General features: G+C 44.4%; 2 protein-coding genes across 4 annotated transcripts in view; one reads left to right on the top strand and one right to left on the bottom strand.

Annotated features, from left to right (window-relative positions):
- Nucleotides 1-6273, top strand: part of DDX42 (DEAD-box helicase 42) — a 38475-nt gene extending 32202 nt beyond the window's left edge. For both annotated transcript variants that reach the window (XM_079133741.1, XM_079133742.1), the window contains 3 exons: nt 1472-1582; nt 3107-3208; nt 4645-6273. In XM_079133741.1, the coding sequence (XP_078989867.1) occupies nt 1472-1582; nt 3107-3208; nt 4645-5340 (909 nt within the window). In that variant the 3' untranslated portion in view covers nt 5341-6273. The remainder of the gene's footprint in view (nt 1-1471; nt 1583-3106; nt 3209-4644) is intronic.
- On the bottom strand, nt 5545-13750 carry FTSJ3 (FtsJ RNA 2'-O-methyltransferase 3). 2 transcript variants are annotated; one of them, XM_079133743.1, is made up of 21 exons: nt 13303-13750; nt 13037-13142; nt 12652-12698; nt 12465-12544; nt 11931-12030; nt 11643-11837; nt 11446-11561; nt 11237-11341; nt 11052-11152; nt 10737-10817; nt 10498-10647; nt 10251-10386; nt 8612-8793; nt 8334-8457; nt 7961-8250; nt 7641-7726; nt 7461-7560; nt 7177-7360; nt 7000-7094; nt 6627-6907; nt 5545-6586 (listed from the first exon to the last, which is right to left on the bottom strand). In XM_079133743.1, the coding sequence occupies exons 1-20, from the start codon at nt 13367-13369 to the stop codon at nt 6715-6717; spliced, it is 2538 nt and encodes an 845-aa protein (XP_078989869.1). In that variant the 5' UTR covers nt 13370-13750; the 3' UTR covers nt 5545-6586; nt 6627-6714. The 2 variants fall into 2 exon arrangements, with proteins under 2 accessions (XP_078989869.1, XP_078989870.1); XM_079133744.1 differs by lacking the exons at nt 12465-12544; nt 12652-12698; nt 13037-13142; nt 13303-13750 and having other exon boundaries at nt 11924-12030.
- Nucleotides 13751-13830: the final 80 nt, after the last annotated feature.

The following is a 13830-nucleotide window of genomic DNA, read 5'->3' as shown; positions in this document are numbered from 1 at the left end:
AAAATCTGTCCTTGTAATTTCTACCTACTTAGCCCATGGCACACTTATGAGTGATATCTGCTCTCTTGATGCTACCCCCTCCCTGCCCCTGCAAAAAAAGAAAACCCAATATGGCTTCTCTTTTGGAGGGCTAAATGGTTGGTGTCTTTTTTTTTTTTTTTTTTTTTTTTAATGTGGGTTTTTTTTTTTGTTTTGTGTTTTGATTTCTTGTAGATGGACTCGGTGCCTTTATTTTATTTATTTTTATGTGGTGCTGAGGATTGAGCCCAGCGCCTCACATGTGCAAGGCAGGTGCTCTACCACTGAGCTATAACCCCAGCCCTGGATGGTGTCTTTAAGAAAACAATTGTGTGGTACTTCTTACAGGATGTGATCTGAGACCTTTGACCACATGCTGATTGCCCTCTTTCATAGATGTCCCTGTCCAAAATCCAGTGAGGCATTATACCAAATCAAAACTTTGAGTCATCTTAATACATATAGCTCCCAAGTTACAGATGGGCTTAGAACAAGTTCTGATATTGGGAACTGTTTTAAGTCTTTGTTAGATTTGTGGGCCAGCCCACAGCTGTGTTAGTCTGAGTAGTGCACTTTTAGTTTGGCACTACCTACATTTCTGATCCTAGAGTAAAGGAGAGTGCAGGAGAGAGGAGGCAAATAGTACTTTTCCCATTTCCTTGGGGGAGAGAGCCAGTGCTAAACTAAAAATTTGAACTGGATACATTTTGTCTTTGACTTTTTCTTAACATTTCCTTTTGCATTTCATGCTTTCTTTGCTCAGCATTTTTCTCAGTCCTGCCTACCTCTCAAGTACTCTATTTTTTTAGTAATGTATGAATGTCACATAAAGCTTTAACCTCCCATAGATGTTTGTATTCTTAAGTAATTGTGAATGAGTGTAGTGAACGGTTTTCTGGCCGTGGTCAAGTTCAGTGAAAACTTTAAGACAGAGGGTAAATAAAATTTTCAGTTGTGTGGTTACTAGTCCTTCCTGGGAGTCTGTTCCTAGAGTTGAATAAGCCAGATGAACCTACTGTTTTTTTTTCCTTCACTGCTCAACGAACCAGTTCTATAAAATTAAGTTCCAAATGTTTATGTCAATAGAACGTATAGGTTGTTTAAGAAACAAAACAAACAAATAATAATTCAGTATCCTTTAGGAGGTTAGAAGTGGCCAAAGTGACTACTCTGCTTTTAAAGCTTACTTAATCACTTCCCTTCCAGGAGGCCTTGATGGAAGAAACAGTAAAGGAAGCCTTAGAACATAAATGTAAATCTAAACCTCCTAACAAATTTGGTAGATTAAACTACTAAAAACAGCCAGGCTGTGGGTCCTGTGAACAATGTCTTCCTTGCCATAAACGAATTGACAAAGACTTCTTCCCTCCCCTTAATTTCCTCTTTGACCTTGTCCTCTTCCTCTGGGCTTCTCTCCCTCCACTGGCTTAACCTTGAATTGTGTTCAATGCAGAATGCGTGGTTTCGGAAATCCCGCTTCAAAGGAGGGAAAGGCAAAAAGCTGAACATTGGTGGAGGAGGCCTAGGCTATAGGGAGCGACCTGGCCTAGGCTCTGAGAACACGGTGAGTTCAGATTGCAGTAGTGCTCTTAGAATCAGTTCCATGTCTTAAATGATGGTAGGACTATTCTGATTTACCTTAAAAAGCCCCAGAGTTCAGAATCTTGCCTGGCAAGTAGCATCTATTTAATCTGTTGGTTGAAGTCAATGCGGTGCTGGCTCATAACAAAATTTACTATTGAAGAATCATCTATGCGTACTTGGCTGATCAGCTTTGCTCAGGAAATTAGTCTAGATTTGCAGTGGTTCTCAAATTGTAGTCCCTGGACCAGTAGAACATAGACTCATCTTCCACCACAGACTTGGTGACTCAAATTCTGGAGATGGGGTCTGTTTTTACAATACCTCCAACAATGGCTTACAGTCTGCTGTTAGGAAAACATTGCTAGAGGGTCAGTGTATAATCTCTAGCTATATCTTGTCAGAAATGACCCTGCGCTCTGGGAAATTGCATTAGAGGGGTAGGGGTTAGCTTTTCTCCCAAACCAGTTAGCCATAACACCCCCTTACTGGCTTATGCCTGGTGGTTTTTGTTTTTTCCCCAGCCCTCCCCCACCCCCTGGAGATGGGGGTCTTGCAATGTTGCCCATTCATACTACCTTAACCTCCCAAGTAGCTGGGACTACAGGCACGTGCCATCTGTACCTGACTCATTTTGAGCTGGCAGGCTCAAGCAGTCCTCCCACCCCAGCCTCCTGACCTCCTCTCCTGATTGGCCAGGACTCTAGATATGCACCAGTAGACCTGGCATCTGCCTGATTCATGTCTTTTTTTTTTTTTTTTTCCCCCCTTATTGGTGGTGCTGAGAATTGAACCCAGAGCCTTGTGCATGCCAGGCAAGCACTCTGCCAACTAAGCTGTATCCCCAGCCCAATTTATGTCTTGTTGATCCCTAAGCTATGGAAGAAAGCTGCCAGTATACTTTTCTGGAACATTATAGTTAACCTGGCATCTTTGATATATAAATACTCTTTTTTTTTTTCCCACAGTAATGATGATAATGTAAATAATAGTGATAGCTAATAGTTATTGAGCACTTTATCTGTGCCAGGGCCATTCTAAGTATTAATCTTCAACCCAACCTAAACACTCAGATAATAAAACTGAGGTGCCCAAAGTTACACACTGGGTAAGTATTGAAATAGAAATTCAGACTCTTAATGGCCTTGATTTAGAGCCTAAACATTGTAAAATATGCTATACTGGTGGCTTTTCATCTTTTACATAATTTTTATTGAATTGAATGTGTAAACAACTAATCAACTTTGATTAGTTGACATGATCTGATGGACATTTCTGACTATTAGGGTTAATTTGTAGAAATAGAATTACTGGGTTGAAGGGTACAAACATTTTTAAATGACTTTTTGTTACTGCACCTTTTCTCACAAAGTGTTAAGTAATTTTAAAAATATCCAGTTCCCATTGCAGCCCTCTTTTTAGAGTTTTCGGTATAATGAGGCCCACTCTGTGGCAGTCGGCTTTTCCATCTGTTTTTCCATTCTCATGGATATGTTTATTTTCTTAGGACCGAGGAAATAACAACAATGTAATGAGCAATTATGAGGCCTATAAGCCCTCCACAGGAGCCATGGGAGATCGACTGACAGCAATGAAAGCAGCTTTCCAGGTCTGAAATAAACATTTTGTTAAAAGAGCTTTCAGTAGTAACTCCTAAGCAGTGATGAAGGGGCCTACTTTTTCTGAGGTGATAGCTGAGCTTGTAGGCTTCATATGGAATTAAGGCCTTCTCATTGCTTGGATTGCACATTAAACTTAACAGTACCTTACCTGGAGATCTAAGTGTAGAGCCAAACCCCTTGTGCTAGTCATCTGAATCTGTCCTAGCTGGAGTCTGGGACTGCTGTACTACTGCAACAGGGTTTGTCCTTTTCTCTACAGCCTGTGGTGTTACCAACCTCTAAGACTTTTGCAGACTGGTTGAGTAATTGCAATGTTTTTGGCTACAACCAGTTTGATGCTATTCATCTTTTATGAACTCTACACCTTCTTTTCTTTTTTTAAATAGTGTCTCACTGTGTTGCCCATACTGGTTTCAAATGATCCACTCACCTTAGCCTCCCTAGTAGCTGGGATCACAGGCATGTGTCACCGTGCTCAACTTTCTTGTGAACTTACCTCTTCCATACTTGCCCTTCCACTTATCAAGCTGGCATCTGATTGACTGGGCTTAAATTTACATATTTAATCTGTCTTCAGACAGATGGTTCCAGTTTGGTCTCATGATTTTTTTTTTCTTCTGTTTTTCATTAATAGAGGAATTCAGAAACCCTTGTTTAGGAATCTAGGATTTATTTTTCAGATTTGAGAAACAATGTGATACATAGTACACATATTGTCACACCAACAGGGTCTATAGCCACATCTTCTATAATCAGTCTCATTTCTGAAGCAAAATAGTCATACTAAGCTAAATAAATAGAAACTAAATAATAGCCTTCGGTCAGTTCAAGTTAGGTTTTGCTGTCAACTTTTTTTTTTTTTTTTTGCGGGGGGCGGGTAATTGGGGATTTAACCCTTTGTTGCTTTACCACTGAAGTACATCCCTAGTCCTTTTAAGATAGGGTCTCCTTAAGTTGCTAAAACTGGCCTTAAACTTGCGAGCCTCCGGAGTTAATTGGGATTGAGTCTGGTGGCTGGGGATTAAACTCATGGCATTGCACATTTTAGATCTATATCTAATCTGCATTCCCAGCCCATTGCTGTGAAACTTTTTAAAAAGTGTTTTTTGTTTTTAGAACTTTTTGGTGTTTTTGAATTGTAAATAGCAGATTGCAGACCATAAATATGTTGAATTGCTATAAACACAAAAGGCTTTATTCTAGCCTGTCAGGCAATATATGTTGATACATTTAGGTTCATCTCTCCAGAAAACTCTCTTTTCCTTTACAGCACAAGATCAAAAGGACCTGTGCTATGGGGGCTATCAGGATATAAAAGTCACAGTGCCTGGATAGCTAATTTCTGTGTAATCATTGTCAAATTTATATGTATACTTGTTTCTTGAATTTGTTAACATAATTACTACTGATGTCTTTCTTTCAGTCACAGTACAAGAGTCACTTTGTTGCAGCCAGTTTAAGTAATCAGAAGGCTGGAAGCTCTGCTGCTGGGGCAAGTGGATGGACTAGTGCAGGGAGCTTGAATTCTGTTCCAACTAATTCAGCACAGCAGGGCCATAACAGTCCTGACAACCCCATCACCAGTGCTGCCAAGAGCATCCCAGGTTTTGGCAATACAGGGAACATCAGCAGTGCTCCAGTGACCTACCCTTCTGTCGGAGCCCAGGGAGTCAACAACACAGCTTCAGGAAACATCAGCCGAGAAGGAATTGGGAGTGGCAATGGGAAAAGAGAGAGATATACTGAAAACCGGGGTGGTGGCCGTCATAGTCACGGAGAGAGTAGCAATCGGCATGGTGATAGTCCACGTCACGGAGATGGTGGTCGCCATGGAGATGGATACCGCTACCCAGAAAGCAGCAGCAGCCGCCATACTGATGGCCATCGGCACGGAGAGAACAGGCATGGAGGAAGTACAGGCCGGCATGGGGAGAGCCGGAGTGCAAATGATGGTCGGAATGGAGAAAGCAGGAAAGAAGGTTGTAATCGTGAAAGCAAGGTGGACCCCAAGGTGGACAGCAGCAAGGTGGACAAGGTGGACAGCAAGACAGATAAGACAGCAGATGGTTTTGCTGTCCCTGAGCCACCCAAGCGCAAGAAAAGTAGATGGGACAGTTAGAATGTATGTGCTATAGCGTGAAATCAGTTGTCTTTAATTTTATTTTTAGAGAGATTTTGGTAACTAGGTGTCTCAGGGCTGTGTTAGGGCCCAAGGTGTAAGGACCCCCTGCCCTTAGTGGAGAGCTGGAGTGCAGAGACATTACACCTTTATCTGAACAATCGTTCAGATGTTTTCTTGGGAAGCTGTTTTGGTCCCAGCAAGCAGTGAGAACTGGGTAGCTTCTTTTGGCTCTGGGTGAGTTTCTTGAGGGTAAGTGGAAGGTACTTTCAGAGAAAAGGGCCTTGTAGGGCACAAAACTCACTCTAGGTTTATATAAGTAGCTTCTATTTTTTACTAAAATGTCACCTTATAAACATCTATAAATTGAATTTCTTTTTCTTAGCTATGTGGCCAGGCAGTCCCCTTTTTTAGGAGTTTGTGTCTGCAAACTCAGTCCATTTTGTTAGGGATGTTTGGGAAGCAATTTGGTGCTTCCAGACATTCGCGAGAGGGAGATGCCCAATTCCAAACCAGAGTTGACACTCAGGTCCCCTATAGCCAGGTTTGTATCCAGCCCTGAGACATGTAGGAAGAGGCAGCCTTCCAGACCTAGGCTTTGAGATTTCCAGAGCCACTATGATTGAAGGGAAGTGATTGCTCCTGGAAAGGGTTCCACGATTGCTCCAGGTCTGAGGTGTTGCTAAATTTAAAATTAAAAAAACAAACTCAACAGCTTTTAAAATGTCTTCTCCTATTTCATTGTATTTTTTTTTTAAACTTGCCCCAGTGGTAGAAATGTCTTTTGCTGAAATGATTTTGATGATTTTTGTTCTATCTTGTTTATAAAAGGAAAAGAAATATACAAACTTTGAATTTTGTGACTTTGTGAAGGTTTCTTTAAGATGTGCATTCCTCTCTGCTTGCTCTCTAGTAAATGTTTTACTACTGGGATCTGCGGATTGTTTGTCATTTCTACCTTACAGTAGTGGTGCATATTAAATTATGACTTGGCACAGTGCAGTGGGGATGGTGGGAACACTCAGATATGGGAATTTATTAAACTGTCAGAAAAGTTATCTCTTTTATCATTTCAGTTTTTATTCAGAAAACTCAAGATGGCCACATGCCCAAGAATAGGCTATGACAAACATGACCAATGCTGAACTCCACCATGGAAATGTGGAGTGTGTCAGAGCAACAGAAAAGTTACTGCTTTCATGAGACCATCCTTTAGCCACTAGAGGCCACTGTGGAGCTGTAGGTACTACACCTCCCTGTCTCCTCGGTCAGATATCATGAACAACAAACAGCAGGGCTGATATCAAGGCCAGAGTGAGCTACCCCTTCTCTTCCCTCAGTTTTATAATCTTCCCAGAAGACAGGTAGCTCTACTCATTTCCGCTTCTGTTTTTTCTTCTGCTCTTTACGTTGTTGTGCTCGCTGATCTTTCTTCATCCTGGAGTCCACCACCTTGAAATGACCTCTAACTCCAGCCGGCCGCCTCACCTTGCGGCCCACACCTTTTTTAGCTACAACATAGGTGACTTGGCGTCTCTCCTTGCCAAGCCCAGCCTTCTTGTAGAGACTACAAAGGGGAAAGCAAATGGGTTAGAGGTCTGCTTTTTTGCTGCTTTTTTTTGCCCTATTATGCCTCTGTGCATGTATTCCCCCAGTTACCTTCTTAGCTGTGCCACCTTTTCTCGTTCTGAGATGTCCACTGTGTTCACCACAGCTTCTGCCTTCTTCTTGGTCTGCTCCAACTTCTTCAGCATCTGGGATGGAACCTCTGTCAGGTGACCTTTCACCCCCCATGCTCCACCCACACCTAACCTCAGGCAGCCCCCCACCACTTACCCTCCGTTTCTTTCTGGCCTTGGCCTCAGCCACTTTCTTGATGGGACGTGCATTGATTTCCCGCCAGCGTTTTCGGTAATACTCCACCTCCTTCTTATCAACAGGCAATTGTCTTATCCGGTGCTGCTTCTCTTCCTGCACAAACCACTCTGGAAGCTCCCCCTCATCTTCATTAAATGCATACCTGAGCAAAGTACATCAGTCCATTAACCAACCACTTCAGGCTTTAGGAAGAAATCATCCACATAACCCACTATACCTGATTATTTTCTGTCCCTCCTTACCGGTTGAAGGAGTTGTCTATAAGGTCTCTCTTGGCCTTTTTGGAAGAGGCAATAACAGCACCTAAAGCAAGGCCTTCAGGATCTAGAATCCGATGTTTCACTAGAGGGAAGGATAAAAGTCAAACCCCGATTCCCAACAGGTTCCCACTGGTCTCATTCCACTGCGTACAGAGCTCTCACCTGGGTCCTCGATAGGCACTATCTCAAACCCGCTGTCATCTGACTTAGGTCCACGGCTTCGCTTCTTACCACGTGAAGATTCACAACTGTGGAAGATGGAAGGACTATATTCTACCCTCTCTTGTGCCATGCAGACCACACTGCACCTCATCTCTGCTTACTACCTAAAACCACTTAAAGAACTTGCAGAAATTCTGCCATTCAGATTGTGTCCTCGCCAGTTAAGTCAGAATAGCCAAGGTTATAGGGAATGCCCAAACTAGAGAAATGATTCACACCACTGCCTCTACTTCAGTTTCCCATCAGCTGTACCCACTCACCACTCTTCATCCTCACTGCTACTGCTATCACTCTCTGAGCTGCCATTTTCTTCCCCTCCAGGATGAGTGGCACTTTCTGTTCCTGAGGGAGCCTTTGTCCCTTTAGGGATCTCATCCTGGTACTGGGGAGACTTCCTTGGGGTCTTCAAACTGGAAGGTGGTGGCTGCAGCTGTGGCTGCTGCTGCTGGTATTTTTGCTGCTGCCCCTTCCGGCGGCTCTCATATAACAGTTGGGCCTGACTGATTTCCAGGGCCTCATCAGCATCATCCTCCAGCCCACTGAAGCCATCCTGTGGTAGAGGGATTTTCAGCTATCTTTATCCCTGGGAATTCCAGTATTGCATCAGCCTTCTTGCTCCCAGCTTCCTCTTACCTTTGAGAACCACAAGTTGGCTTGTTCTTCCTGCAGCACTGTCTTTTCCTCCAGTGGTACCAACAGTGGATTATCTTCCTCCACCTCCTCCTCTTTATCTTCTTCTACTTGAGTAAACTGCACACTGCAGACCCAAAAAGAAAGTTGGGGGAGGCCTAGCAGCCCCGCAAATTCCTAGAAGCCTTGCTCCTCTTGTCTCTGGCAATTCCCACAGGGACTCTGCCTCAGAAATTGAGCTGAGGGTGGTGACACTCCCTTTGGGTACACACACCCCTTACCTCTTTGGGTCCTTTAGACCCTGATGTCTCCTGATTCCTGCCAACTCCTCTGAATCCAGGTCACTGTCCAGAGATGCATCCTCCTCCTCCTCAGCATCTGACACATAGATGTCATCCCTTGGCAAGTCAGACAGAAATGTGTCTGCAGCACTCATGTCACCTTGTGTTACTTTCTCTAACAACTGAAGAGAAACAAATCAAATGCTCAGAGGAAATATAGTGCTTTTTATCACTTCCAATATCTTGGTTCATCCTCAGCAACACAAGGAATGCAATTACGCTATCTGCTTTCACAAATAGGGTAGCTATGGCCCTGGGATGTTAGTGGCCTGTCTAAATCCCACTCAGGTCCAGTCCCAGTCATTGGTTTAAAAATCACTTTCTTCCTGAGTGCAGCGATGCGCCCTGTATATCTAGCAACTTGGGAGGCGGAAGGAGGAGGCTCACAAGTTCCAGGTCAGTCTATCAACTTAGCAAGACCCTGCCTCAAAAGGGCAGGGGATGAAGCTCAGTGGTAGGGCACCTCGAAGTTCAATTCCCAGCATTGCAAATCAAAAAACAAAAACCTTCTCAGAAGGTACCTGAATTACCTGAGAATGCATCTATACTTTGATTCCACTGAGAAAAGCAGCCCAGACAACATGTCAAAAGAACTGTTTCACTTCGAACATCAGAACCTCAAAATTTTTTGTGTGTGTGGTACTGGGGATTGGACCTGGGGCACTCTATCACTGACCTATGTCCCCAGTCCTTTTTATTTTTGAGACAGGGTTTTGCTAAGTTGCCCAGACTAGCCTGGAACTTGCCAATCCTCCTTCCTCAGCCTCCTAAGTAGCTAGGGTACAGATATGTATCACCACGCCAAAATCTATTTTAATCATGGCAAACAGCTATTATTTCTTCAGTGTTTACCACAACAGGGATTGTACCTAACCATGTTTTAAAAAAAAACAAAACTTCCTCACTAAAACACTAACATATTCTTCTATTATGTACAGATGAGGAAACTGATGCAAAAAGAAGGAAGATGGGAGTGAGCTCAGAGTCACATAGTTCAACTGGTGGATCTGGAACTGAGTCTAAGTTAAGCCTGAGCTAAGTTAAGTCTGCTCTAGGGCAGGCTCTACTGCCTTTCCTGTGCAACAAAGCTGACCTGGATTGTGACATGTCCACAAAAAAGTCACAAAAACTTGTTTTGCTGTGACAGTTTTTAATCAGAAAAAGCTTGTGCTTCAGTACATGACATAACACCACCCAGCAGTCTAACATGAGGTGCTAACTTGGTAACAAAGAAGAATGTTGTTTTCTGTTGAGGGACACCCTGTCTTCATCTGTGCTGGTCACCCAAATGCCCTGGGGCTGCATCTAATATAACCTGAACTCTTGGTCCTAATAATCTCATTCAGAACCATACATCTATAAGAAACAAATCTTCATTTCATCACTGTAAGCTTCTTCCCATCCTTTGTGTTCATATGGCTCTAATTTTATCCCATCTCCCCCTGCCCACCAAGTCTTTTTACAGGTGCAGTCAGAACCAAAGCCTGTAATCATTCAACACACTTATCCAATGCCTCCCACCTCCAGATACACAAACTGACCGTTGTTTCCTCAATCTCTACACTCAACCCCACCTCACCTGGTGACCCCGAATGGTGCGCAGGGAAAACATGCCTGTCTCTCCCTCATCTGCAATGGAAACTCCAGGCAGATCCATCTTCAGCTCTACTCGTTCCCGCTGTTTTCTCTGCTCACGTAGCAACTTCTTTTTCTTCCTGAAGGGGTGGGTTGAGACATTAAACCCGTTGGGCTCTGAAGATTTCTTATCTATGCCTTCCACTTCCACCTTCAGGCACTGAGGGACTGTGTATTAGAATTCCCCTCACCTCTTTAATTCTGCTACCTCCTGGGCTTTCATCTCTGCCAGGGTCTGGTTTAGTTGCTCCTCCTCTTCCTCCTCCTTAGAGGGCTGCCTTGTGGTTCCACCTATTAACTCCTCCTCTTCCTCACCTTCTTCTTCCTCTCCTGAGCTGAGGCTGATAAAACAGTCCAAGGAGTTTGGCTATTTTCCCAGACAATTCCTCCAACACCTAGAACAGCTATCTTGATTTAGTTCCCACCTCACCTGATGTCTAGTGCCTTTGCTTGCTCTTTCAGTTTCTTGGCCACATATCGACGAAGTTTTGTTCTCCAGTTCAGTAGTGACCTGTCCCAGAAATACTCATATTATCATCTCTTCCTTTGTTCTTGTCCCCTCTTCTATTTTCAACCCACTATTTAATTTTTAGACTTCAGCCACATAAATGCTAAGGCTCATGTCTCAGCCACAAACCCCAGCACAAGAAAACACTTTTCCCAGAGATCCAATGTCATGGCCTTCAGAGAAAGACCCTTTCCAGTCCTCAGGGCTTCTGGTCCCAATACCCACCACACTGTATACCTGAGTTCCTTGCGCCCCAGTACTCTGATGTCCTGACAGCATGCCTGTATGTCCTCAGTGGTGGCTGGATGTTGTGCCAATTCTTCATCATCTATTGAAATCTATTTGGGAGAAAAAGGAGTCAGGGGAGATTCTCAGGTCTTGTGACTAGAGTTCCTTTACGTTTCTTGAGTTTGAAAACTCACTTCGCTGGCCTTGGAGAGGAAGTCAACAGGGTTGGCAGCTCGCAGGAAGTCAGCGACTGAAGTACGGTGATAAAGAGTAAGGTCACCCTCAGCATAGCCTTCAGCCTTAAGAAAAATGGGTGGGTGGTTGTTTCTGAGGTATCTGAATGACCCATAGGGCAGAGCCTCCCCAGAGTTCTAGGACCTGTGGCCCCCTTCCCCAAACATACCTTTGGCTTCTTCTTGGACACCAACTCAGTAACAGTCTTAGCCTGAACTTCAACCTCCTTGAAGGCAAACTTGGGATCAAAGAATTTACTATCAACCTTGTCAGGAGCCAGAAATCCTAAAACGATTATGACATGTTTCAAAATGTGGTTTAGTAGTTAGACGACTGGATCGAGATTAAGAAGGAAATAATGCTTACCCTGGCAGACTACAAAGATTTCTGCAGATTCATGACGAGAGGCTTGGGGCTTGGTGGCTTGGACCCGACGGAATAGCTGCTGGAATATCCATAGCAAGGGCTGATAGTCACGAGAACGGAAAACCTTTGTGATGAAGCAGCCACCACGGGCCAAAAAATCACAAGCCAGACGCAGAGCCATTAGTGTCAAGTGGGCTATGGGACAGAGACAGTCAGTGAGGACCTGTGTGGCCTGCAAGTATACCACCTCCACCCCCACCCTCATCTCCAAGCCCACACACCCTGCACCTTGTGAGTAAGCATCATGGACCCAGCTGGCCCCAACATTGGGGGCCCCGTCATTGAGTACAACATCAACCTTCCAGGTCTTCAGCTCCTTCCTCAGGGACTATGCAGAAGCAAAGGGATTGTGGCAACAGAAACAAAGAAGAGGCTTAGAATACAGTTCCCAGCTTACCACCTATCATCCAATTATTTACTAAGTGTCCTCCATGGCCCAGATCCTGTGCCAGACACTGGGGGATACAACAGGAAACAAACTAACACATCTCCATCTTTTTGAAAGCTAGGTATAACAGTTCACTTGAAAGCACTTCACTAAAGTCTGCCCTTCCCCCAATTCCAATCATCTTCATCCCCAACTCTTAAGACAGGAGTAGACACTGGGATTGTCATGGGCCTGTCAGAGATGTCATGTGGGTACTTGCTCAAAGCATAATAAACAGGAAAAAAAAAAAAAAAAAAAAGAGACTTTAGAGGGAGTTGAAGGATGTGGATGTTTGCATATAAAGGGAGAGGGAGAGAGAGAGAGATTCCTATTACCTGCCTACATCGTTCTGTAGTGATGTCCTCCTGGAGAGTCACCACATTGGGGAGAGGCTTGATTGGAACCAAGTCCACTCCTGGGAGAAATCAGATCAGAATATTCTAGAGGGCTGCCTCGTTGAAAGGAGGAGGGGTACCTCATACACACTCCCTAAAATACCTAGGAGAGTCACCTGTTACTCACCCACAATAAGACTGGATACAGGCATAAACTTAGCAGCCACCTGGAGCCTATGAAAGGAACAGAGATTAAAATACCTAGGACTATCCCTTTCCCTCTCTTGTCTACGTGATTTCTCACCCTCACTGTTAGAGGCAGCACCTCCCCTGGAGTGGCCAACATGTCATGTACACGTTACAAGTCTTTTCTACACAATCAAGAAATGACCCTCGGCCTCTCGCGGACTTTTCCCCCTAGGTTAAAAGAGACCTATGCTCTGGAGTGCACAGAAATCTTAGGCTGGAATTATTGCACTGCGGGTCCGGAAAGGTCCGTATCCCGATCTCAACCAACACAACTCTAAGCCAGCGAGGGCCAGGAGGTTGCCTTCAGAGGATGTGGTACCCACCATCCTCCTGGCGCAGCACACAGATCCAGCAAGGCTCGGGCTTTCTGCAGGAACTGAAAGCGGCGATTGAGTTGGATCAACTTGAAAGCAGAGCGGGAACGGTAACCTGGGGTTGGTGGCAAAACAATAAGGTTCACTTAGCACTTTTCCAGGACTTCCCCACTTACACAACCCACCACCACTTCTGCAGAAAAAGAATCCAATATTCGGAAAGGCAAAACGAAAAGAATCCGGATCATTCTCTCACAGGGAAAACCCTGACTCACCAGTCTCCTTTGCCAGGTGATAAAACTTGTCCCGCCGACTCTTTCCAACTTTGCCTTTCTTGCCCATGATGAAAAAGTAGAATGTTACTCAGTCTGGGAAGAAAGCAGAGTTGGGAATGTAGCTTTTAAACAAATTCCCCTTCCATTTCCCACTTCCCGTAGCAACCACAATCCTCGCCTAGTTTCCCAAATCTCAACCGAACACCGTTCACACCAGCAGCAGCACATGTAGACAGCAAGTGTACTTATACTTCCGCTTCCGCTTGCGCCCTCTGCGTTTGTGGCGTCAACTCTTTCGCCATCTTGAGTGTGGCCATTAATCTTCAAGTTTTGCCCCTAGATATTTCGAGTTGCAAGTCAGGACCAGAAAGGCATATTAAAAGAAATAAATACATAGTTTCTAGGAAGCAACCATCAGGAGTTCTCTTTCGTCTACATTCCCTAACAAATTTCCTGACTTCGAGAAACCGCCCTTCTCATCAGGGTTCCGGTTCGCACGTCGCCTCACATCCCGCCCACTGACCCGGA

Source organism: Sciurus vulgaris (assembly GCF_902686455.1).
Source record: "Sciurus vulgaris genome assembly, chromosome: 3".
NCBI classification, from domain to species: Eukaryota; Metazoa; Chordata; class Mammalia; order Rodentia; family Sciuridae; genus Sciurus; species Sciurus vulgaris.
The sequence above is the reverse complement of the archived record's forward strand: the minus strand, read 5'-3'. Positions and strand labels throughout refer to the sequence as shown.

What these genes read in the sequence shown, in the direction of transcription:
- FTSJ3 (XM_079133743.1), bottom strand. Translation starts at nt 13,369, where the DNA reads ATGGGCAAGAAAGGCAAAGTTGGAAAGAGTCGGCGGGACAAGTTTTAT. An exon ending in TCACCTGGCAAAGGAGACTG is followed by an intron (nt 13,143 to 13,302) that starts GTGAGTCAGGGT and finishes CACCAACCCCAG; the next exon opens with GTTACCGTTCCCGCTCTGCT. An exon ending in CTACAGAACGATGTAGGCAG is followed by an intron (nt 12,031 to 12,464) that starts GTAATAGGAATC and finishes GCTTCTGCATAG; the next exon opens with TCCCTGAGGAAGGAGCTGAA.